Source organism: Thunnus thynnus, chromosome 24 (genome assembly GCF_963924715.1).
Source record: "Thunnus thynnus chromosome 24, fThuThy2.1, whole genome shotgun sequence".
Classification (NCBI taxonomy): Eukaryota; Metazoa; Chordata; class Actinopteri; order Scombriformes; family Scombridae; genus Thunnus; species Thunnus thynnus.
In genome coordinates, this window is record NC_089540.1 from 539546 (window position 1) to 563458 (window position 23913).

At 37.8% G+C, this 23913-nt stretch overlaps 1 protein-coding gene across 2 annotated transcripts in view; it reads left to right on the top strand.

Annotated features, from left to right (window-relative positions):
• Positions 1-5340: 5340 nt before the first annotated feature.
• The window catches only part of LOC137176927 (protein SON), a 52777-nt gene continuing 34204 nt past the window's right edge, over positions 5341-23913 (top strand). The window contains exons 1-8 of one of the 2 annotated variants that reach the window (XM_067582964.1): positions 5341-5433; positions 7694-7909; positions 10947-10981; positions 11242-11444; positions 12417-12613; positions 14116-14324; positions 18164-18449; positions 23098-23291. In XM_067582964.1, coding sequence (XP_067439065.1) covers positions 18184-18449; positions 23098-23291 — 460 coding nt within the window. In that variant the 5' untranslated portion in view covers positions 5341-5433; positions 7694-7909; positions 10947-10981; ... (2 more) ...; positions 14116-14324; positions 18164-18183. Of the gene's footprint in view, positions 5434-5948; positions 6050-7693; positions 7910-10946; positions 10982-11241; positions 11445-12416; positions 12614-14115; positions 14325-18163; positions 18450-23097; positions 23292-23913 lie in introns of those variants that run through there. The other variant, XM_067582962.1, reaches the window with a different exon arrangement.

The following is a 23913-nucleotide window of genomic DNA, read 5'->3' on the forward strand; positions in this document are numbered from 1 at the left end:
TATCCGCTAACATGGAGGAGGCGGGTTTTATGACCTATACTGTAACCAGCCACCAGTGGGCGATTGAGATGTGTTTGGCTTCACTTTTAGGGAGCTGTCATGACATCCATATTTATATACACTCAATGCTGACCCTTAGCTTCCGAAATCTGATGAGATCGGGTGTGTTCAGGGTGGTATCATGGATGTATAAAGAGAACTGATTACAGGAAGAGCACTGGGCTTTGAAGCAAATTTGACATAGCAGCCAAACTATGTAATTTCAACGTCATGTGATGCACACTGGCCCAAAAAGACTTTTCCCCATAGACTTACATTGTTAAAGATATGTCTGTAGATCAGCAGATACATTTTTTTTAGAGTCACAACCCCTACGAAATGACTCGTTTCACTATAATAATTTGATATGTGCGGTCCAACCACATTTTGAATGTCTAGAAGAGCCACACAATTCAATTGTTTTATCCCCATTCAAGTGGGCCAGAGGGCTAAACCAGAAGTAGCCAGCTCAGCCGGCTTCATGCGCCACTGAGCAACTTTCATAGGAATGAACGGGGTCCTGCCTCCGACAATGTATCCGGTTCTTATTATACATCCATGGGTGGTATGGCCATAAACAACAGTTCTCCCCAGTTATAGGTCCTTTATCAATGGGGGTTGTCAGCGTTATGTGTAAAGACAATGTGCGGGCTTTAGGTAAGAACCTCATTAATTTCTCAGTGGGAGAAATATAAGAGAAGTAAGGGGGAAAGGAATCCTTTACACAGTTCTGCACAGATGTGGAGGACTACAAGGGACTTATTCATCAATAAATAAATGCTGAGATAAATACAGAAAGAAAAGGGATGATGCTCAAGTCAATAAATAAACGAATGCCAGTCAGAAAATAAATACTTGTAGATTCTACATATCTGCAAATCTACATTTACAGAAGTGGCTGAAAATATTGGTACCCTTCCACCTTTTTTAAAATAAAATTAATTTTCTCTGTATTAAGTTGAAACTGACAGAAGTATATGGTATCCATCATTCTTTGTTTCACACTGAATATAACTGAAACTTTGTTTTTGATTTACAACTAAACATATTATTAAATACAATAAAACAAATGAAAATGGCATAGTCAAAATATTGGTACACTTAACTTAATATTTTGTAGCACATCCTTTGGAGGCAATATCTGCAGTCAAGCGCTTTCTGTAACTCTGAATAAGGTTTTTACACTTCTCCACTGGTAATTTGGCCCACTCTTCATGAACAAACTGCTCCAGTTCTCTCAGGTTTGATGAGTGCTGTCTCCTAACTGCAAGTTTCAGCTCTTTCCACAGATGTTCAGTGGGATTCAGATCAGGACTCATAGCAGGCCACTTTATAACAGTCCAACATTTTCTTCTCACCCACTCTTGGGTGCTTTTTGATGTATGTCATTATCCTGCTGGGAGACCCATGACCTGCAACTATGACAGGTCAGACACTGTACAGCATACAGCCCAGTCTGACACTGGACTGTATGTTTCGCTCCAAAATGCCTTGATAGTCTTCTGATTTCATTGTGCCCTGCACAGATTCAAGGCACCCAGTGCTTGAGGCAGAAAGCAACCCCAAACATCACTGAGCCTCCTCAATGTTTTACAGTAGGCATGGTGTTCTTTTCTCTGAAGGCTTCATTTTTTCTTCTGTAAATACAGGCTTGGTGTAATTTACCAAAAGACTCTAATTTTGTTTCATCTGTGTAATGGAGGTCCAGTCTGGCTTTTTTGTGTCTCCCTCTTAGAAGTGGGTCTTCTTCTACCATGGAGCCCATTTTCATTCAGACAGCAACGGATGGTGTGAGTTGAAAATATTGTACTTTAGAGATTGTACTTGAAGATCAGTTTGGATCTGTATTGATGTTTTCCTTGGTTGCTTCTTAACCATTCGAGCAATCCCTCTGTTCAATCCCGGGCCAATTTTCCTTGTGTGACCACATCCAGAGATGTTGGCTACAGCTCCATGGGCCTTTAACTTCTTAATAATATTGGCAACAGTGGTCACAGGAACATCAAGTTCTTTGGAGATGGTCTTGTAACCTTTATGTTGAACATGCTTGGCTATCACCTTTTTTCTAATATCGTCAGACCACTCTCTAGGTTTCCTTCTGTTTTCCATGTTCAGTGTGATGCACACAGTGGCACAAAACAGCAGAGTGAGCATTTTTCTCCTTTTAAACTGGCTACATGAGTGATTATAAGATTGAAAACACCTGTTATACTAATTAAAACACAAAAGTCTGCTTAAAGTATCAGTATAAATCAATTATTTCTTACAACTTCTAAAGGGTAACAATAATTTTGTCCAGGCTATTTTAGAATGTCTTAATAGAATAAACATGAATTCAGTTATTTTCACAACTTTTTCGTTTTGTTCCAGTGTAAACCAAACATAGCCATGCCTTGATAATAAAATATCTTTTAATTTCAACACTGTTCAGGTTGAATGGTGCATTATTTTAATAAAATGCAAGGGTACCAATAATTTCAGTCATGTCTATTTATTTACGTCTGTCCACATTTTTACTTTGTCAGTATTCCTACATCACATTTCATATTTCCAGTAAGTAATAGTTCATAAGAGACTGTCCTCCCATGACAACACAATTGGTAGTAATGTCAGGTGCCCAAGAACGACACATAGTTAGGTTTGAGTGACAGATGCAGTCTAGTGCATGTAGTAATTATGACCTGGTGTAGTGCTAGGATTGGCCAGGTGTCAATGCTTGCATCGCTAGCCTACTACCTCCTAACTGTATGTTCAGTGGGTGTCTGATGTTGAGTGATGGGAAACGTTAATTCTGAAGGACTGTGAGTTAACAGTTTGAGTCAAGCATAGAGGCTGTATTATGTGTAGCTTGGAAAATAGCGATATGGGCCACTGAATTTGACCCTGCTCAGCTTCCAAGATCAGACGAGATCGGGCATGTTCAGGGTGGTATGGCAGGAAGCCGTCAGACTAACCATACATAGGCCTTTTATAGATGTTCGTCACCACCAGCATTGATATATGCGTTTAGCATGCACGCATAAAGAGAGCATGCGTTTTAAAGATTTGGAGAGAGAGCTTTTAGATTAAAGTGATCCACTTTCTCTACATGAGCTGGAGATGTTAACGACTGTTATAACATAATGGTCCTCTCTGTGACTCCATAACCATAATTAAATGAGTCTCACACTGTTCTCATGTTTTCTGTATTTGAATCTAACATGCTATCTAAAATCCATGAATAAAAGCACTCACCAGGTTTTGCTGGAAAAAAGACAAATTATTCATTCCTTTTCCCTCCTTCATCTTGCCTTCCACCTGATCTACTTCTTAAAGCTCTTTCTCCACTGAAGGGTGGCAGGTTCAACTTTTAAATGCAGTTTTGCACACAAAACAGTTTTGCAGTTTTGTGTGTAGGCACACTGTGGATTTTGGCCTCCATCACTTACACTGGATTACAGCGAGGAAAACCTCTTTCACTGCTCATATGGACACCTCACTGTTGTTTTTAGACACACTTGAAAAAATTAAAATTGTGAAACTGCCTATCTCTCTTTGTCTACATATATATACTCACCAGCCACTTACCACAGGAACATCTGTGCCGTCTAATGTAATCCAATACAACAGCTCTGCCATAAATTCTATTTTAAAGCTATAATATGTAACTAACTTTATAATATGTAAATATCTAAAAACAACTAAACTTATATTATATATTTTGTTCAGTTGTGTAGTTACATTATCCCAAATGTTTCCAACAATTTTCAAAGCCAGAGAAATCTGTAATAATCTGTAATTTACCGTAATCAAGGTAACGGTCCGTTTCATTTGGTTGCCTGGCAATGGCATCATACCCCTCTACCAAAGAGTATACACGCACAAGATGCATGCATCGGCTTTGTGTTTGTCCATTACACTTCTGCTACCAAAGAGTATACACCTACAAGATAACACATTGGTGGTGTGGTTGTTCGACAGAAACAGTTATATATTGACTTTTATTCAGTTTTAACCCACATTTTTATTATAAACTTTTTAGATCTTGGTCGTTTTTAATTATATCTTTTAACTAGATGAAGGATTTTAGTCATCAGACATCTGGATCTTAAGTTATCAGAGAAACAAGCTGGGCAAATGTTAGGAGCAGCTCGGCTAGCAGCCCTTCCCGGAAGTCCTGTGCTCACTGAACATCATTGGAGAAGCACTGATTTTTTACGTGAAACAGTTTTATTCAGTATTTTTTACTGGTTTTACTCCCCGTGTATGTATGTTTTTGGAGAAGAGGAGACCTCTACAGATATATTGCTCCTGGTAGAAAGATCCTGAATGATGCACACTAGAGTAATCCTAACCTGAAGAAGCTGGTTGTTCAGCAATGAACACAACAACTCCTATGATCCCATGCTACTTCACAACGTCATCACACTCGTCTTTAGCTCTTGTTTTGATTGAGAGACCCTTAAATTACATATTGTGTGTTTAATGAAGCTTATACATTTTCATTTTTGCTGACATTGTCAGAAAGGTGATAATTCTACTTTATGTTTATTATTGAGGTCATGGTAGGTGGTGGTGGTGTACTGGGGTGCATTATATTGAATGGTGCTCCTAATATTTTGTCCACTCCATTAATACGAGGGGGGCAAAACATTAGAAAGACTTTTCAATAATGCACTATTCACTAATGCACCATGCAATATAATCAGTATTGGGTGTAACGCGTCACAAAGTTACTGTAATCACATTACATTTGTCTGTAACGCAGTAATGAAACACATTACTGTTCCTACATTCAGTAATAACATTAGAGTTACTAATCAAAAAATTCGTTACACAGGTTCTTCAATTATCTGCATAAAAAAATAATCATTGGTGCCTTTCATGCTCGCTTGCAGAACAATCACCTGACCTCTCATGACGTGACTTTGGCTATAGTTCCGACACACACGTACACAAATGTGTGGGAGTAAAGACAAAAATGGCAGAGTGGTCTACAACTCTTGAAGGGTAGAGGTATGCACATTACTTCGAATTTGTTATGCGAAAGTCAAGAATGTGATGGTAAAGTGCAAGTTGTGCCCAGGCCAGGGACAACTATCCACTGCTGTGAACACAACATCAAATCTCTCCAAGCACCTGTAAAGGCAACATGTCAACACAAAGCTAGTAGCCAAAGACTCCCGGTCCTAGAGTGATGCTCAAGCTCAAGAGTGTATGCCGATCCCAAGCAAGCAGCCAAAGCTCAATTTTCAACAAGTAACGTTAACGTTAACAAAAGCAGAAATGAATAGGCTTGTAGCATCGTACACAGTAGAGAAAATGCTGCCTGTTTCTACAGTGGAGTCTCCGTCTTCCAGAAACATACTCAGCAAAATGCGATAACAGGGAACGGACGGCCACCATCATAAGACAGTAAAACCTTTTCTTTTTTATGTCCTCCTTATTAAGATAGGGATTTGCTCTGATACGTGGGCATATGTAAGGTTTAACGTTATATTGGTAACTGGCAATTACACGACAATGCATCTCAGGCGTTGTTGCGGAGTAATGCAAAAGTAATGTAACGAGTAGTGTAAGTAATAACCTTTCACAGGGAGTAATAAATCAAAGTAATGCAGTACTTTAAAAAAATGTAACGAGTAATGTGTAATGCATTACATGTTTTGAATAACGACCCCAACACTGAATATAGTGCACTCCAGTACACCACCACGACCTACTACGACCTCAATTATAAACAAAGTAGAATTATCTCCTTTCTGACAACGGCAATAGAAAGTGAAAATGATATATTTATGTTCCTAAGAAAGTGCTCTGTGACTGTATGTATATAGGTATAACGACTGGGTCAATGTCTGAACAGGGAAAAAAGAGCGACACGAGACCGGATCATAACTGCAGATAACAGTTCCTACCCGGACCTGCAATCAGATGCACACGTAAACATGGCAGCCAACATAGAGCAAATATTCCAAGATTTTATATTGAATAAGATCAGAGAAATTGAAGACCAGAATGAAGAAAAAACGTATGTCAATGTTGTATTTCGCTTTCATCTTAGTGATAGTTAAATGAAATAAAGTAGCTAGCCAGTGAATCAAACTGAAAACGCAGGAGTTTCCAGCTATAGTGGCCGGTTGCCGCTTTGTTACAAAATGTTACCGTACAAGCTAACAGTAGCTATATATTTATAGTTATATTTACACATTGGGAAAGAGCCGTTAACTGTGCTATTGGTGTGGCTTGCGGGATGTCAGTAAAGCCCCGTTTACAGTAGTTCGTCAGGAGTAAACCGGTCCCATGTCTATATAATGTGGAAACAAGGAGATATAATGTCGAACACAGTTGTACTGGTTTAGGAAGCTAATTTACATTGTGCATGCATGGTCTTCCATTTACACAGGCAAGAAGCATTTTCTTCCTGCCTGCTTGCACATTGAGATTCTTGTATGCGTCTTAGAGTTCCCAAGTGCCCAGAAATAGAGACTAAATGTGTGATTTCCTTCCTACAAGCTTTTCTCTTTTCAATGTCTGAAGTTCCTGAGCCATAACCACATATAATAAACCTGAAATGCAATATTAAATCTCATATGATATTGGTTCAGCATCATTTCCCTGTAAGAAGTACAGACGGGTGACAAATTAAAGGAAAAACCAACGTAAAATATCTTAGTAAGGTGTTGGGCCACCACGTACCACCAGAACAGCTTCAGTGTGCCTTGACATTAATTTTGCAGGTCTCTGGAACTCTTTTGGAGGGATGAACACCATCGTTCCAAAAGATGTTCCCTCATTTGATGTTTTGATGATGGTGGCTTAGAGTGCTGTCTAACACATTGGTCCAAAATCTCCTGCCGGTGTTTAATGATGTCTTTCCCATAGATCTAAATGCAGATGTCACAGTTCTTATTGAAACTCTCGCCAGTTGAGCAGTCTTTGTGACTGAAGCTGCTGCCATCCATGCCCCAACAATGAATCCTCTTTCAATTTCACTTAGTTCTTTTCCTCTTGCCACCTTGATAGAAAATCAGAATCATCTGGGCCTGCTCAATATTTTTATACATGTCACAGTGCATTGCACCTGTGTGGGAGTATCTTCATTCATTATGTTTCTCCACTCATTTATTCCAATTTTTCCTTTAATTTGTCACCTGTCTGTAGCTCCAGGCTTTAATTCCTGGCAGCTGTTTTAAAGATAAGATATTTTAGGCCCATGTGCTGGTTTTATTCAGCAGATTTATCCTGATAACTCAGTTATTTTCACTAGCAATATTGATTAGTTGCTTGGTCCATAAAATGTCCCAAAGCCCAACATGATGTCTTGTTTTGTCCACAACTCAAAGATATTCAGGTTATTCTCACAGAGAACTAAAGAAACCAGAAAGCATTCACAGTTGAGAAACTGGAAGCAGAGAATTTGGACATTTTCTTCTTTAAAAAATTACTCAAAATGATACATCAGTAATCAAAATAGTTTGTGATCAATTTGATCGTTGGCAATGAATCGATTATTTGACTTATTGTTGCAGCTCTAAACTCAACAACTTCTTGGAACAGGCCTCTGAATTAATTTACACATCTAAGCCCACGTTTCCTGTTACAGAACATTTAACAAACTTGGTCTAAGCTGTGTTGGCAGCCATAATAACAATGATCTCTTATTGTACATCAGTGCTGCTGAAGGAGTGGGTGCTTGCAGTGAAACGGTTACAGCAGAGAAAACCATCTCAGAGAGAGACAAACAAGGAGACTTCAGGTGCACTGGTTCACAGAAGAAACATAAAAAGCACAAAAAACACAAAAGCAAGAAGAAGAAAAGGAACCAGGAGAAGGAGAGCAGTTCAGAGTCTGGGGCAGAATTGGACGCAGGAACTAAACATCAACCCAGGTGAAACTTTACCCTACATATTAATGTACATCATAAATATGTAAATGAGCCACACCGCTTCACTGGGTGATATGTTCCTTCATCATGAAGAGTTTGGTCCTGTTAATTTGTTTAGAAACAGATGAATAACAGTGATCACGTTTTCAGTCTTCAGTCAGAGTAGTTCCGTGTAAGACAGATGCTACTGAGAAATGTACAATGTGTGGGTCAGAGTCTGAATGATGGTAGGATGAGATGGACTTGTATGAGCATTATATTCAGAAGAGGAAATATAACAGACATGCTGGGAAGGACAGACTGAAGGCAACAGCTGACATTAATGTTACCTTGGTCTTGGTCAGGAGCACTTACGTAACTTGGTTCAAAATTTGGATTCTTTATTACCTCCAGCCATCAACAGCATAACAGAATCTGAAGGGAAAGCTGTTTTCTATGTTTAATGCGTTTGGATTTTGTCTGAACAATTGTTTGATAGTGACAGATCAGAGCTCCGCATTTTTAAATGACGTCATTATTTTGTTTATTTTGCTCTTTAATTTATAATTCAAGTAACTTGTCTGTTCTGTAAATTCTTAATGTACTATGATTTTGCGTACTGTAGGTCATGTCAGTGGTTAAAAATGGTTTGATTATGGAAAACTGTCCGCTGTATGTGATAAATTATAACGATTAATTGACTATTTATTGTTAATGTGGCCGACTATCAATTGAATAATTGCTTAAAATTTGCATCTCTATATAATTGTATATGTTTTAAATCTAAACATCATAATAAATTCACAGCTGTTATGAGCCCTAGGCAGGTGCCTAATGTTAAAGTGCACCTGTCAATGGTAGGTTAAAGCTATCTAGGTATATTTCTAGCTGAGAAGTAGAGATTTCCTCATCGTACACTACATACGGTTGTGCTCATAAGTTTACACACCTTGGCAGAATCTGCAAGATGTGTACCATTCCTAGTGTCTATAGTTGTGACCATAAAACTCAATTTTGGTCTCATCACTCCAAATAACTTTGTTCCAGAAGTTTTGAGGCTTGTTTAGGTGCTGTTTGGCATATTTTAAGCGGGTTGTTTTGTGGCATTGGCACAGTAACAGCTTTTTTCTGGCAACTTGACCATGCAGCCCATTTTTGTTCAAGTACCTCCTTACATGCAACTTTTAGCTGAAGTTGCATGTGGGTTTTTTCTTTGCAATCTGAACAATTTTCCTGGTTCAACTCCCTTTTCTCGCAGGTCCTTGACAGTTCTTTTGCTTTCCTCATGGCTCAATATCCAGTAAAGTCAGAGCAGCCCTGGATGAAATGTGCAGGGTCTCTCAAGAGCGAGGAAACCCATTGACTATTTATACACAGACACTAGTTACAATCAAACAAGTCACGGGTGTGGAAACTTACCCTCCATAGCCATTTAAACCTGTGTGTATCAACTTGTGTGTTTATTATCAGGTTATGTAAACTTTTGATCAGGGCCATTTTGGTGATTTCAGTTGTCATTATGATTTAAAAAGGGCAAACACAATTATGTGAAAATACCTGACCACTATCCCTAAATAAAACAAAAGTTTTCAGCATTATCAGTCATATTTTCCAAAAAATGGTCAATATTTCACAAATTCTTCCAGGGTATGTAAACTTATGAGCACAACTGTACCTTCTAATTCATCAAACACTCAATCATCTTTAGGAAAGTATTTTCAATTTTGTCATCTGATTTGTGGTTTTGTGGCATCAGTGGCAATCATAATGTAATATTAATAACAAAAGTATCTATTGCAATAAATTACATTAAATTGGCATCTTTTTGCATATAGTTACATAACTAGCAGATACTGTATACATCATTGCCTCATATAAGAATTACAAATAGCTTCATAGTCATGCTTATCTGGGAAATCCTAACTAGTGTTTGCTAGTTATCTTCTACTGCTTTCCTTCTAATGGATTTGGCTTGCTATGTTATTTGATATTTACCTGGAAGCAAGTTGGCAGTTTTATAATTATATAATGTCCATATTCCATTGCTGAGAGCTGTCGTATCATTAACTGAAACGGACTCCCTGACAAAGCTTTAGTGGAGCACGCTATTTGACATTTGTCATTTCAGGAGCAAACATCTGGATTTACATTTTACCTATTATAAATGTAAATATAAAAACGCCTGGGTTGGTCCTGATCTAGCAACATTTATGATATGCACAAGATTATTTTTGTATTGTCATAATCCTGACATCCAATTTCTAATCGGAGTGCCAGGGCTTTACTTATGATTTGAATTATCTGTGCGCCTGTGAGCTTTTCTTCATGCAGTATGTGTCTGGGGGGCTGTACCCAGGCTTGAACATGGAATAAGCTGCTGTCTTAAATCAGGTGCTGAATACAAGCAGATAGCAGCTTTCAATTCATTGAAAACTACATTGCACATTTGCACGCCTTTTCCTTAGTAAATCTGGTCCACTGTTTCCAAATGTATTTGAACATATCTTTAATTGCTGATTCTCATATATCTGGAATAAGATAATATTGGCTAGTTGGCCTGGCCTGGCACAATGTTGAATCTGCATAATATGTCAACTTTATATGATGCATTTAATCTTGCTAGCTGTGCTTCCTGTAAGGTTGCAGAATAAAGTGAAAGTTGAATTGACCCTTTCAGTCGCCCTCTGTGGTAGTAAATCTTTGAACATCTTTGGTTTTGAAACTATGCATAACTATCATAAGTATATAGATGTAAAACCAAAGGTGATAGCCACAGGTTCTCTGGAAGCATTTGAAGCAGAACAGACACTGGACAAGCATATAAAAGGTTCAGTCATGGGGTGCCAAGGAAATGGTATGGCCTGATACTGCTTAGTTCCCCTGTGCACTAATGGGCCTTATAGCATACTAACTTGTGTATACACAGTTTGGCTTGTAAAATGGTGTCAATGATTAGGTTTATTTTGGAAATTTGTGGACAAAAAAGTTGGTTTCCATCCATTTTACTATTAATACCCGCTTTTCAAATGTGCCTAACTCAGGTTTTATCTTTGCTTCATAGAAGAGGAACACCAACAGTGGCGAATAAGGAGCAAAGTAAGTCTGTTTGTCTTTCTGGCTCTTCACAGTATTTCTCTGTAGATTTATGCATTTCATGATTTTGATTGCATCACTGTAGGATATAGTGAAATGCTCATTAGGAAAGATGAAGAAGAGACTTAAAAACTGCTCAAATCTTTTATGTGAATACTCCCCAAGACCCCAGAATGATATAATTATCTATACATCATCTCTAGGTTTAAGTTCTATTGTACAAAACATGTTGTAATAGCAGAGTTGCTGAACTGTTTGTCCAGGTGAGGATAACAACTCTAAGTCCAAATGCCACAAGCGGACAACAGGAAAGAAGAAGAAGAAGAAGAGGAGGCGGAAAGGTGAAGGGAGGGGAAACTCATCAGATTCTGACTCAGAATTCGTGTCAAAGCAGAGGGATAGTAAATGTGGTCAAAGCCCATTGCCAAGGCGACGAGAGGACCTGCCTGATATCATCCCAAAACAGGTAAAAACATAAAAAAAAACAGTAAAAACAAAACAAAAAAGGAAAACAGACAGTTGCTGGCTTGATAATGTTTACAGGACATAGTTCTAATGATATTTGTATTTCATTCAATCAATTTCCTTTAAATATGAGTAGGACAAAAATATGAATATTGGATCTGACTTGTTATTAGCAGATAGGCTACTTAAATATACTTAGGACTGATCCAAGAAGCTCACATATCAAATTTAAAGGTTACTCTTTCTCTCAAATTGCTCCTTGGCATGTTGATCTCTTTTCTGACCAGATTCTTCTTTTCCATTACACAGTTCAGTTGGACTACACATCTGGGATGAATGTGTCTTGTTTTGTATATTTTCCATGTTTGAATGATCAAGGCTGTACCCTGTCATGCTCTTGAAATCTACAGACCTCATCGAAGTTATAATTTTAGAAATTAGAAACTTAGAAATGAATGAAATGAAATGAAAACAACGATGTGTTTTCTCCCGAAGCATGTAGGGCCCCAAGGCTGACAAAGGAGTGTAAAGTGAGACTTACCATAAATGATACAGTTAGTAAAACCAGAAAATATAAAAAGAAGCTTTAGCTGTGCTTTCAATCTAATGGCTGGCCAACCTTTTTGTATTTGAGGAATACAAAAACCTGGTGATTAGAAATGAATGTAAAAAAATCTGTTGTATACTTTTTAAACTTTTTTATTTCTGTTTTCGGGCAAGAATTGGCACAATTAAATAATATTACTTTAAATATACACACTGCATGCTTATCCCCAATCTTAACCTAAGAAACAAGTCTTATTTCTATACTTGTGGGGTCTGACTTTGGTGTGAGGTGACTTTATGAACAGACTGCTGTCCTCACAATGCAATGAATGCAAACAGCATTTTGTTGACTGATAAACTGATGCCACATATATTGGACATCAGTCCAAAGACAAAAGATACAAGTTTCTTTATTGCTTCCTAACAGGACAGCTCCAATAAAGAAAGAGGAGATGAGGAAAGCTATGACGGGAGGAGTTGTCGTTCCTGTTCACAGTCACATTCCTATTGTCATTCACATTCCTGCTCAGTGAGGAGGAAATCTCGCTCTCGGTCTAGACACCACCACCGAAGATCTAGAAGTCGTTCCCTGTCCAGTTCACAGCGCCACAGGACCTGGTCCAGGTATGAACAGAAACTCATCAGTGGATTATCATCAGGTGATTATTGAGAGAAATTCAAAACATTGAGTTCTCCTTGTGCATTTACTCATAATCCTTGGAGGATACTCATATTCCTAAGAATATGAATATCATATAGCTCTCATAAGATGTTAAATAATTGACATAAAACTCTGTACAACGACGATCTCAATCTGAAACAGGGAAAGTAAAATTGTATTTTAAAACTGTTTCTTTTAACACTGTACCTCCCGCACATTTGTTTAATTTATGTGACACTAAGATGGACACATCCTCTACAGTTTTGTTGCCAGGAAATGTGCACTTACACATATTTGATTGACCAATGCAGTCAGAGATTCCCCCCAAACACCCGGCTCTGAATTGGAAGCAGTTATAAATTAGTAAGAACTATTTTTATGGTTCCTTCTTCTATTGGTACATGAAAGAAAGAGATTAGCAGAGTGTAAAATGTGGTTTTGTTGTCATTAAAGCACATGCAGACTTTTCACCTCTCTTCTCTATGTCGGTGCTTGTGTTTGCACAAGGGCATTGCTAAGCTTCTCCACCTCACACACAAACACAGAACAGGCAACAGAGCAGAGACGATGATATCATGTGAAATGTGGATACATTTTGCTTGAGTTAAACTACAGTATACTCGTTACTGTAAATGCAATAAAATCTCCGAGAGGAAAAAGTCAGTGAGAGTTATTTATCAAAACACCTGTTTAACAAGCATAAAGTAATATTCTCAGCGGTTATGCCTGCAGTCTCCCATCTACTGCTGGTATACCATAGTATTGTGTTATAAACAAGCAAAACTAAAACTTACTGTTTGTAGGATGAGTGTTCACACTAATTTTCCATGTGCAGTATATTAAAATTTGGTAAGTTCCTACTGGCATGTAGAAGGCAGCCTCCCTTCCAACCAACTCCTCCCCATACCAGCGGTGCCTGCCTAGCAGTCTATCCATACTAGCTGTATAGAGAACAAGATGAAAGAGTGGTAGTTACTGATAGATACATTCTTTGTGAACAGCACTCATTATTGTGTTCATATTGTGGCTTTGCTGTTGTAAACATTGTGGCTACTATTGTAGAAACAATATTGTGGTATACTGAAAATATTTGAAAAATACAATCCTGTTTTGAATTTATTCCTCTTTTTCACAGTAATAAAAAAGACCCAAGAAGAGTATTGATAAGAGTAGTAGAATCGATAAAATCCTTACCATACCCATCCTTAGTGAGGGATCTTAATACATCCTCAAGCATATACTCAATTTTGGGTCTGATAGCTTAAAGAAGGCTATGGTATAATAATGTAATGGTTTGGTTATAGCTTGTAGATTGACATCTGCATAATAATTCTACTACTGGAAATACTGTGACAAAAGCAGCAGTCTTGCTGCTTACATGGTATATTAACTAATATCTTCATAACAATAGTGCCTTTTCTCTTTGTGATATTGCTTTGTCCTACCATCATGTGGCTGCTGGTAGCTCTTCAGAGAAGAAGGGAGCTTTGGATCAATCCACCCAGAGTCCTTCAAAAGGCCTCCAGCTGCCCCAGCTGGTCTCCAGTCCTACAGGAATAAACTTCAAAGCAGAGGTGCAGACAGAGTCAAGCACAGAGCTGCAGAGCCCTGACCAGAGTGGCAAGCCAGCAGTGACAAAACAAGCGCAAGCAGAGGACACATCAGAAAAACAAGGTAGGGCCTGTTTGATGACATTATCCTGTCCCGTGTTGGTATAAACCCAGTTTATTTGCCTCAATGCAGTTTTACACTCCACTCTTATGGTAAAAAGAGGGATTTCTTTAAATTGATTTTGAATGACAGTACATAATGACAGACAGGTAGAGACATAAAATACACAAAAAGGTTTACGAATATCATCTTATACTAAACTATGTATATCTAAACAGGGGAGATATGACAAAACAACAACAATAATATATGATAACATGCAAGCCAGTTACAGTATACTTGATCAGAGTGGTTATGCAGGGCACATGTGTGTTCATGTGTGAGTGTGTGTGTATTTATATCTAAGGAAAAGAAAGAAAAGAAAAATGAGAAAGGGAAGAATAAGAAAATTAATTAAAAAATTAAAATTAGGTTAAATTTCAAATAATAATGAGAAGAAGAAAAAAAAAGGAAAAAAAGTGCCACAAAGTGTGAGGAACCTATTGTTTTTGTAGCGATTACTATTATTAGGGCCCAAGCACGAAAGTGCCAGGGCCCAACGGTAAATGGACTGCATTTATATAATGCCTTTCTAGTCTTCCGACTAGGCTGGCAGCGGTGGTTGATGTTACTGGTGTTACACGGTGTTGGGAAATACACCGATTACGTTACCATACCACACACATACTGTACTGTTGCTTTTTTCTATAGAAACAAACTCATTTATTTCATTTTCTTGTATCAGCACCCACGTTCATCAAATCAAAAAAATCCAATTTGTAAAGTATTAAGCGGGTTATCAATACTTAGTTGGACGATGGATGCTACAATTATAAACTGACAGTGTCTGCTCTGGGAGCATCTGCAGCAGCAGCAGAGTTGCAGCAAAAAGTAGCAGAGTGAGACATCTGTTTCTCCGTCCTGCTGCTGTAAACTAACGTAACACTAGCTGTTAGCGAGCAGCTTTTCGGTGTGCCTCTCTCTGGATGGCAGGAGAATTGTTCCGGTTCCCGTTCTAAGCGGCGGTTGTCCTCTGGATCGTCCCAGTGTGTGTACGCTGCAGCCTGGCTGTACATGGAGGATGACCCACTGGCAGCAGCCTGAAGCCCACTGTCACTAACTCTTAAATAAAGGGAAGAATTAACTAAAAATCTAATGTTAAACATCAAAGTAAGCTCTCTATGGATGAGTGTCATTGACGATTATCTTATTCTGTAAAATGTCTGGTGTAACTGGTAACACCTGCTTTGTCACGAGTTTATTAGTCGGTGGGAAAATTTCCTCACCGTCTTCTGTACTTCCGACCACTCAAAGCACTTAACATTACATGCCACATTCACCCATTTTCTTACTTATCGGCCAATAATACATTGGCCACCAATATATTGTACATCCCTAATTAAATTGCAGTGGATGGCAGCTAGATTCTATATTGGCTATATGCAGTGACATAGTCAAAGCGTGCATAAATATTATCAAGAATAAGTGAGAAACCATATACTTGCTCGACTCCAATGATGTATGGCTCCTGCAGTGTCTGAATCTACCCATGTTCTACACATATTCTTGTTAATTACAATAACCACCCACCTTGCCTGTGAGTGCAAGTTGGAGTGGTAGGATTGGCCCACCCATTTGCCCCTCTTATTCTAAAATTATCACATGTACACAAATGCATCTCTTTAAGAACAGTAATATTAGCTTTGAAGTGTTGAAGTTGGGTGATAACCTTTTTCGTTTCACTGAATGATCATGAGTTTTGACATTCTAGCTCACAAAGTTAACTAATCAAACCATTACCTGTCCAGAAGGATCTATATTAGCCATAAGGAGGCCTATGTCAGGTTCCCACTGAACTTGCGTCCTACAAGTAAACTAAACTTAAGTAGTATATATACAGTATATACATCACCTTAATCAGTCTAAAGCCCCATTTGGGCAGAGTTTATTTCTCTAAGGGAGGTAGTAGTTTGATTTAAACATTACCTGCCCTGGTCAGTGATTTTAATCCAAACTCTATGGTAAATCTCAAACCATAGACTGTATATAAAGATAGATTTTACAAGGTGTGACGTTACCCATTGGTTTGCATTGGAGCTGGTTTGAAGCCCAGCTACCAAAACATGCCCTGCTACCTCAGACACCCCCAGTGGTGCACACTTAGGCTAACATTAGCTGCTTTAGCTAAATTATGCTAACACAGAAGGTATAGTTATCAAGTAACATCAAACTTACTAAAATATTGCGCCTGTAGTCTGATTCAGTGAGTCCCGGTGCCAGGGAGAGCAGCAGGTGAGCCAACTGTCAATCGCAGCTGTCAAAGCTACTATATATCTTCAAATCTTATTAACGATGTAATAATTTCCTAAACGACTACCAGCACACCTATTACAGGACTATAATTTACCATTTTAAACCTTAATGACTTGTTAAAAAAATATATTGACTTTGTGTTTCTACAGAGAAGTTGAATATTTTTGAATGTGAATCTATGCAGCCAGGGATTTTTTGGAGCCAGCATCTAGTGGCTGTCAGTAGCATTGTACTTTGAGGTACTTCCGCATTGGCTTCAACCTCAAGTCGTGGTAGATGCTGCTTGGTTCAAACTGTTGTTGCAGATTGTTTCAAATCAAGACCCCAAATTATTGATAAAGGTGTCCCTCAAGGATCAATATTAGGCCCACTGATGTTTAGTTTATACACAAATAACATTTATATTTCAATTCAGCACTGTAATGTCCATTTCTATGTGGATGATACCATCTTGTGTACAGATACAGTCTGCTTTTGACGACCTCCTGACCTCTGTTTGATTTAAAACTTGTTCTCAACTAAAAAAAGACTAAACGTGTGCATTTCACAAGAGAGCAAACTGTTGATGTCTCCACACCTATTCATGCTGTAAGTTAACTAATTGACACAGTACAGCACTAAAAATACTCAGGACTTTGGTTAGACAGCAGATTGTCCTATAAAACTCATGTTGAACATCTCGCTCAAAAACTAAGAATTCACATTGGAGTCTTGTACTGGAACAGAGCTTGTTTCTCTTTTCAAATCAGAAAACACATGCACTTACCATTGTGTTATATGAAAAAGTCAGAGGTCATCATTAGCAGACCTGTTATGTTATGTTATTATAAACATAATGTTTATAATGTTTATGTTTTAAGTAGTGTGTCTGTTAGTGTGTATTATTGTGTTGTGATTGTGATGTGAATGAACCATCTAATCGTGATCCTGTGTATATGTAACCTATTGTCAGGTCTCTCTTGCAAAACCGATCTTGATCTGAATGAGATTTCCTGAAAAATAAATCTTAATGATAATAATAATGATAATAATAATAACTAATGAAATTAAATTGTCAATCTAAAAATAAGTATTTATTGTCCTCTTCATTTTTTGCATTTGCAATAACAATATCATATCAGTAATGGACATCATTATTGGCCCTGAAATTCCATATCATTGCATCTCTAGCTTAGGCCCTCCTTATCCATTTTGATGTCCAGGGATGTAGAAAAAATGTAACAAATGTGGCTCAAGAGTTTTTTGTTGCCTCAGACCATCATTGAGATGAAGGTTAAAAGATTATGAGTTTGAGGGCCTAATCACTTAATTTTCAGTTGTAATATGATCATTGTTCTTTTAGAAGTGAAAAAAACAAGATAATTTGTGTTATTGAAAAGTTTGGATCCTACTGTATTTTGCCTTGTCTTATTTCCTATTTTCTCTTATTTTGTAAATATGTGTCTACCTTTTATGCCAAGCCTGACATTAAACACAGACAAACCTTTTTAAATAGGTTTGTGCAGCTCTTCAAAGTATGTCCAAGTAATGATCTAATGCTAAAACTGCAGGTTCTGCAGCATCTCAGTCCATGCTGAACCAGTCTGCAACCTCTGAACCTGACCAGACCACTGAGCCCAGCCTCCCTCAGCTTAAAGCATCAGAGTACCCCAGGTCCACCTCTGCCACCAAAGTTAAATCACCAGCAAAGAAGAAGAGGAAACCATCCAAGTCCCCACAAAGGAACAGAGAAGGAAAGTCATCAAAGAAGCAGAAAAGATCCAAGTCACCATGTAAGAGCCACAAGAGGGGATCCAGATCCTGCAGCCCTTCAAGGAAGAAAAGATCACGGTCAAGGTAGAGTAACTGGATTTTTTCTTCATTTTTTCTTCAGGATCTACCTTATCCTGTCGGTCTTAAAGCCAAATGAACCAAAATATAGCGATACTAATAATTTTATGTTGAAATATGGTAACAGTATTTGTTTGCAGTATTGCATATTCCATCCACTCTCTGGACACTGACAGGAATCAGTCTGGGCCATTGTAGTCTTCTGTTTACAGAGTAAGATGAGGAATTACCTGTGAACTGTATTGGCTGGTCATGAATTATGGATGAATTACTTTTCCCCACCCAGTGTCAGTTGTGGAAAGAAACAAAGTACTTGGGTACAAATTTGAGACACTCATACTTTTCTTTATATTTCTATCTGACTACATTTCACTGAGAAATTTGGTTGTTTTTACGCTACTACATATATCTCAACAGCTACAGTAACTTTTTGAATGTTAAAAGGACAACTCCATCTGCGTTTTTTTCCGGGTTGTTCAAATAGGAACACCTGAAAAATTGTCAAAATATACTAAAAGCAATGTCACAGCGCTGAGTGTATGAGTCTGAGTGTATGCGATCTTTGTAAATCCACCTGACGGAATAAGGGACAGACAGCTGCTGAGTGCGGGGAGCAGAGCAGATTCTGCTCTGATCTGGGGCCATTTACTGGTGGGAGGAGAGCTCAAGAGTTTATTTTTTAAACTTTGAGCAGCAGCAACAGTGAGTGCTTAATCTGTTTCTGGGGCTACTGGCTAGGTGGGTTAAGGGGGTTTAATTGTAGCCACGTCATCATGCAGAAACCTACGTCAGGTCACATGGGAAAAAGTTTTTAGAAGGGCTTGGGATTTGATGCTAAAACATACATACTTTGACCAAAATGTGAATTTTTGGATTTGAATACACGTGGAACACTACTTGGAAGCTACAAAATATTATAAAACCCTTAAAAAAAATGGACCCATCCCTCAATTTAATTGACAGTTCTGTTGTCAATTTCAATGATTCCAATAATTGATTCCATTTTGAGGAGATTTGGCTCCTTTACTTTTCTGGATGAGTTTAACATGAACCAGTGTGATATCAAGATGGCCTAAAAATCCACTGTGAAAGATTGTGTACTTAAAGTTGGTTTTGGTAACTTTTATAAAAATCACTTTTTGTTAAATCTCCCGAAACTCTATGAAAACAACCAGTCAGAGCCAGGGGGAGTCTCTAACTTACTGTCAATCACTCCTCATGCACACAAAGAGCAGCCCCCCCTCCCTCCTCCGTCTTCTAGCCAAGCTCAAAGCTCTGGAAGACTCTGGAAGAAGTTCTAACACACAGTAGTGGAGACTCAGCTAGCAGAAATGGAAAAAACTGCCTGTGGTAACAGTTTACAAATAAAAAGTGACTAAACAAAAGAAGACAGAGAAGAAAAAGTGAGCTAAAAGAATGAATTATATCAAGCCAGAGATTAAATTTGAGTAAATGAGCTTTGGATCTCAGCGCACTAGGATGTAAAAGAAAATGTTTCTTGGACAGGTAATTATCCCTGCTAGATTTCTACTTAACACAATATTTAAAAAATTCTCCCTGTGTCATTAGGTAGTTTATATCTTATGTTATAGTCGGGCTAATGGTGCAGCCCAGCTAGTGCTTTGACATCCAGGTGGTCTGGTTGGTGGTGTTTGTCGTGATAATTTCAACGTGGGTCTCTTTTCTCACTATTAAATGTCCTAATTATAAGTCTTACAGCGAAGTAAGCTTTGTTACTGACTACAGTTGCTGTTAGCTTTGTTACCGACACTGCACTGCTGCTAAGATTATGCCTGTTGGACTAATAAATAGAATTTATGGCAGATTAGCTTGATGATGCTAAGGCTGCTGTTGTTGGCCAATAATGTTGATGGTTTATTACTAAGGCAGCGCTGCTGTCGGTACTCCCCTTGTAATAATTTTTGTGTAATTAAATAATTACAGTTAAAATCATTAAAATCCAGTGCTGTATTAGCAGACATATCTTCAGCTTTGTGTGACCTGAAGATAATACCCATTTGTTAGTAGAATACGTCATGAGTTGTATTTCTTTTCTTAGAGCAGGGTGACACCAATTTTGTAATATATGTTTTCTTGCAGATACCAAGCAGATGCTTATACAACAACATCAGTGATAACAAAACGCAGGATAGCCACACTACCTTGTCCCGTCTTTTCCAGTGTTGATTGAGATGACTTGGGGCATTTCTATATGTAGTAGTTATTATTATTAGTAGTAGTAGTAGTAGTTATTATTTATTCATTTAATTTATTTATTTTCAAAAGATGATCTTTGGTTTCTTGTACTCATGTATGCTTTTTAAGTCATTGATTTTGATTTGATTCCGTTAAATGATCTGAAAAATACAACACTACCACTACCAGTTTTGTAATTTTTGAGTATTCCAGTTCTTCTCAAGCTCATATTTCAGCTACTGAAGGAGGCAAAGAGTACAGCTGCGTCCCAGAACTTCAGAGGGCCATAGTAATAAAAGGTGTCTTTAGGGCCTGGGATGACACAGTTGTACCTCAACCACCCAGGGGCTGTTGTAGACACAGGTCAGCAGGGGACATGAAATGGCATGAAAATGTATCGCTGACTTCACTGCTGTGTAAGAGGTGGTTGTTACACTTAATTCATACATACAAAATTTAAATATCGTTCATCCAGTTTATCCAAAAAGCCATTTTAAATTGTGAATGTTTTCAAAAAGTAGCTTGTCTTTTTTTCTCTTAGCATGTAAAGATTCAATTTGTGGATTTAGAGGCTTGTCCCTGAATCAGATGAATACCACCTGTGAAGTATCCACAGTCACCCACCACATTTCAAACTATATTTCAAACTACATATTTGCCATATCAATTTGCCCTCTGTGTAGCTGTACATCATTTATATTTGTGAGTACTTGTAATCCAACATTCTGTATTTTATATACTGTATTTATTCTTGAGCCAAATAAATTCTTACAACAGCTCTAAAACGTCATTATTCTTTGGCTGTAACTGATTTACCAAAAATTGATTTGTTCATGCCATTACTCTAAATGATAGTGAAAGTCTTGTACAAATAATAAATGGTACAATGGCGTAGTTTTTAACATGTCTGCATTCAGAAACAAATCAACTAGGAACTAAAAAGTAATATATTACTAATAAACACAAACCTTTTTACAGTATATTGCATGCCAAACTATTTACAATTGAAAAATTAAAATAGAAGGTACACCCTCCTGCTTGTTTGTGATGCTCTGGATCAATCACAGATTCTCCAGAAACAGCAATTTGGGATGACAAGTGACCTGGACCAAGAGCCCAACACTGCCATGTAAATACTGTCTGTTATCCTCCTCTGTTTCTGGTAGGTCAGCTACTCCCTTGGTGTCACTTCTGATTCATGGCATTATAAACACGTACACACACACCTGCCACTACACTGGCTCATGTTTATGTGCATACATGTATACAGTGCTGTGAGGATGCTTTCAAAAATAATGCAATGAATAATTTTTATTCATCAGTTAACTTGCTACGAAGTTGAGTAAACAGCAGAAACCTAAATGAAATCAATATTTGGTGTGAACAGCTTTGCCTTGAAAACAGCAGCAATTCTCCTCGGTACACCTGCACACAGTTTTTCAGGTAATTGGCAAGTAGGTTGTTCCTGTATCTTGGAGAAGTTGCCACAATGCTATTGTGGATTTAGGCATCTCAGCTACTTCTGTCTTCATGTAATCCTAGACAGACTCCATGATATTGAGATTAAGACTGTTTGGAAGCCATACCATCTGTTGCAAGACTCCTTGTTCTTCCTGTTGTTGAAGATGGTTCTTCATGACTCTGGCTTCATAAACTGTGCAAAAGTTTTAGGCACTTCAGATGTTTAGATCCTTATCCATTATGCAACACCATCAGGGAAGTGTCTGTTCAGTCCCAAATTTATTCTGCAGCATGACAATGAGCCCAAACATACAGCGTCATACAGAGTCATAAAGAACTGTCTTCAGTAACAAGAAGAACAAGGAGTCCTGCAACAGAGAATCTCATTTAGTAACTAATTTAATAATCTAGTCATGTTACCAGTATGTCAGCGCATTCCCATTTCAACCTCAATCAAGTGTAACCGCCGTAACACTGGCAAAAGTAAACCACTATCACCATTATTATTCCGTTAGAGTAGGCAGAACGGCAAAAATGAAGATTAAATATAAAATAAAATTGCAGACATAGTAGTAGAGATGATAGATTTTTGTATTTCATTTTTTTAATGAAAGATGTCTAAATTACATCTATGACAGCTATGATCTTTCTAAAACATCAAAATTAAGCTAATTATTTTCTATTTATCTATCTACTGTAATATCACAATATTTCAATTTATTTTGTGATAAAAGGAATGTATAATGATAACACTCATATTTTATAATCATGTGTATAATCATTCGTTGCCCCTCTGCAAATGATCTTACAGTAATCAGCACCTTCACATGCATTTGTATATTTATTTTAATTTAAAATTTATTTTCATTTCTTTTTCAGGCTAGTTCCTTTAGCTGCTGTGCATCCCTGCACAACTTTTGCCCGAATTTCTCCGCAGTTGGCTCACATTTGGTTCATAGTTATTGCAAATAAATTGAACTACATGTTGTCTGTACAGGTCAGGGGGCTGGAGGTCACGAAGGTCACGCTCACGGTCGGTGTCACGGGGTCGGAGAAGAGCAACATACAGCCAGAGGGACCGCTGGAAACGAGAGCCAAGTCACTCCCCTGTACTTATCCTCCGCAAAAATAGATCACCCACCCGGAAACACTGCACTTCCATCAACAGCCCTCAACGCATCAGTGAACTGGGTCAGATGATATGGAATCACTTATTTGAATGTTATAGATTACCTGTAATGCTGTTTGTTCTATGTTTTTTATTTGCATTTTGGCATTATTATTTATAAAGCCATATGTTTCTCAGGGGCTACACTCCAGGGATGTACAGAGGATGTTAGAGGGGCAGGGGCCCAAATTCATAAAATGCAATTTTTGCAAATAATTAAATAAATATATGCCTGGAATGACTACTTTTGCAACACTGTTAAAGGGATATTAAAATGTATGTATTTAAAACAAACCCATGACTGAGGTTGGTTCAAACAAGTGACAGTTAATTAATGGTACATGCAAAGAAATGATGTGTATTTCAGTAAATTCTCCTCACATTTTAACCAGCCCAACTCTTACCTAGTCCTCTGGCTGACATCACTTGTAGAAGCTCAGCTTAATACTGCTGACAAAGAAACACTGCCTCTCTCGCCTCCATATTCGTCTATTACCACCTCTCTATAGAAGGCATAATTGCTTCAGTAATAAAAGGCAATAAGAAAATGCTGATATTGTATGGCTAAGATACTATTACTATATGCCAACAAATTAGTTTAATATAATTCACATATCACATCATAATACTGAGGCTTGAAAGACA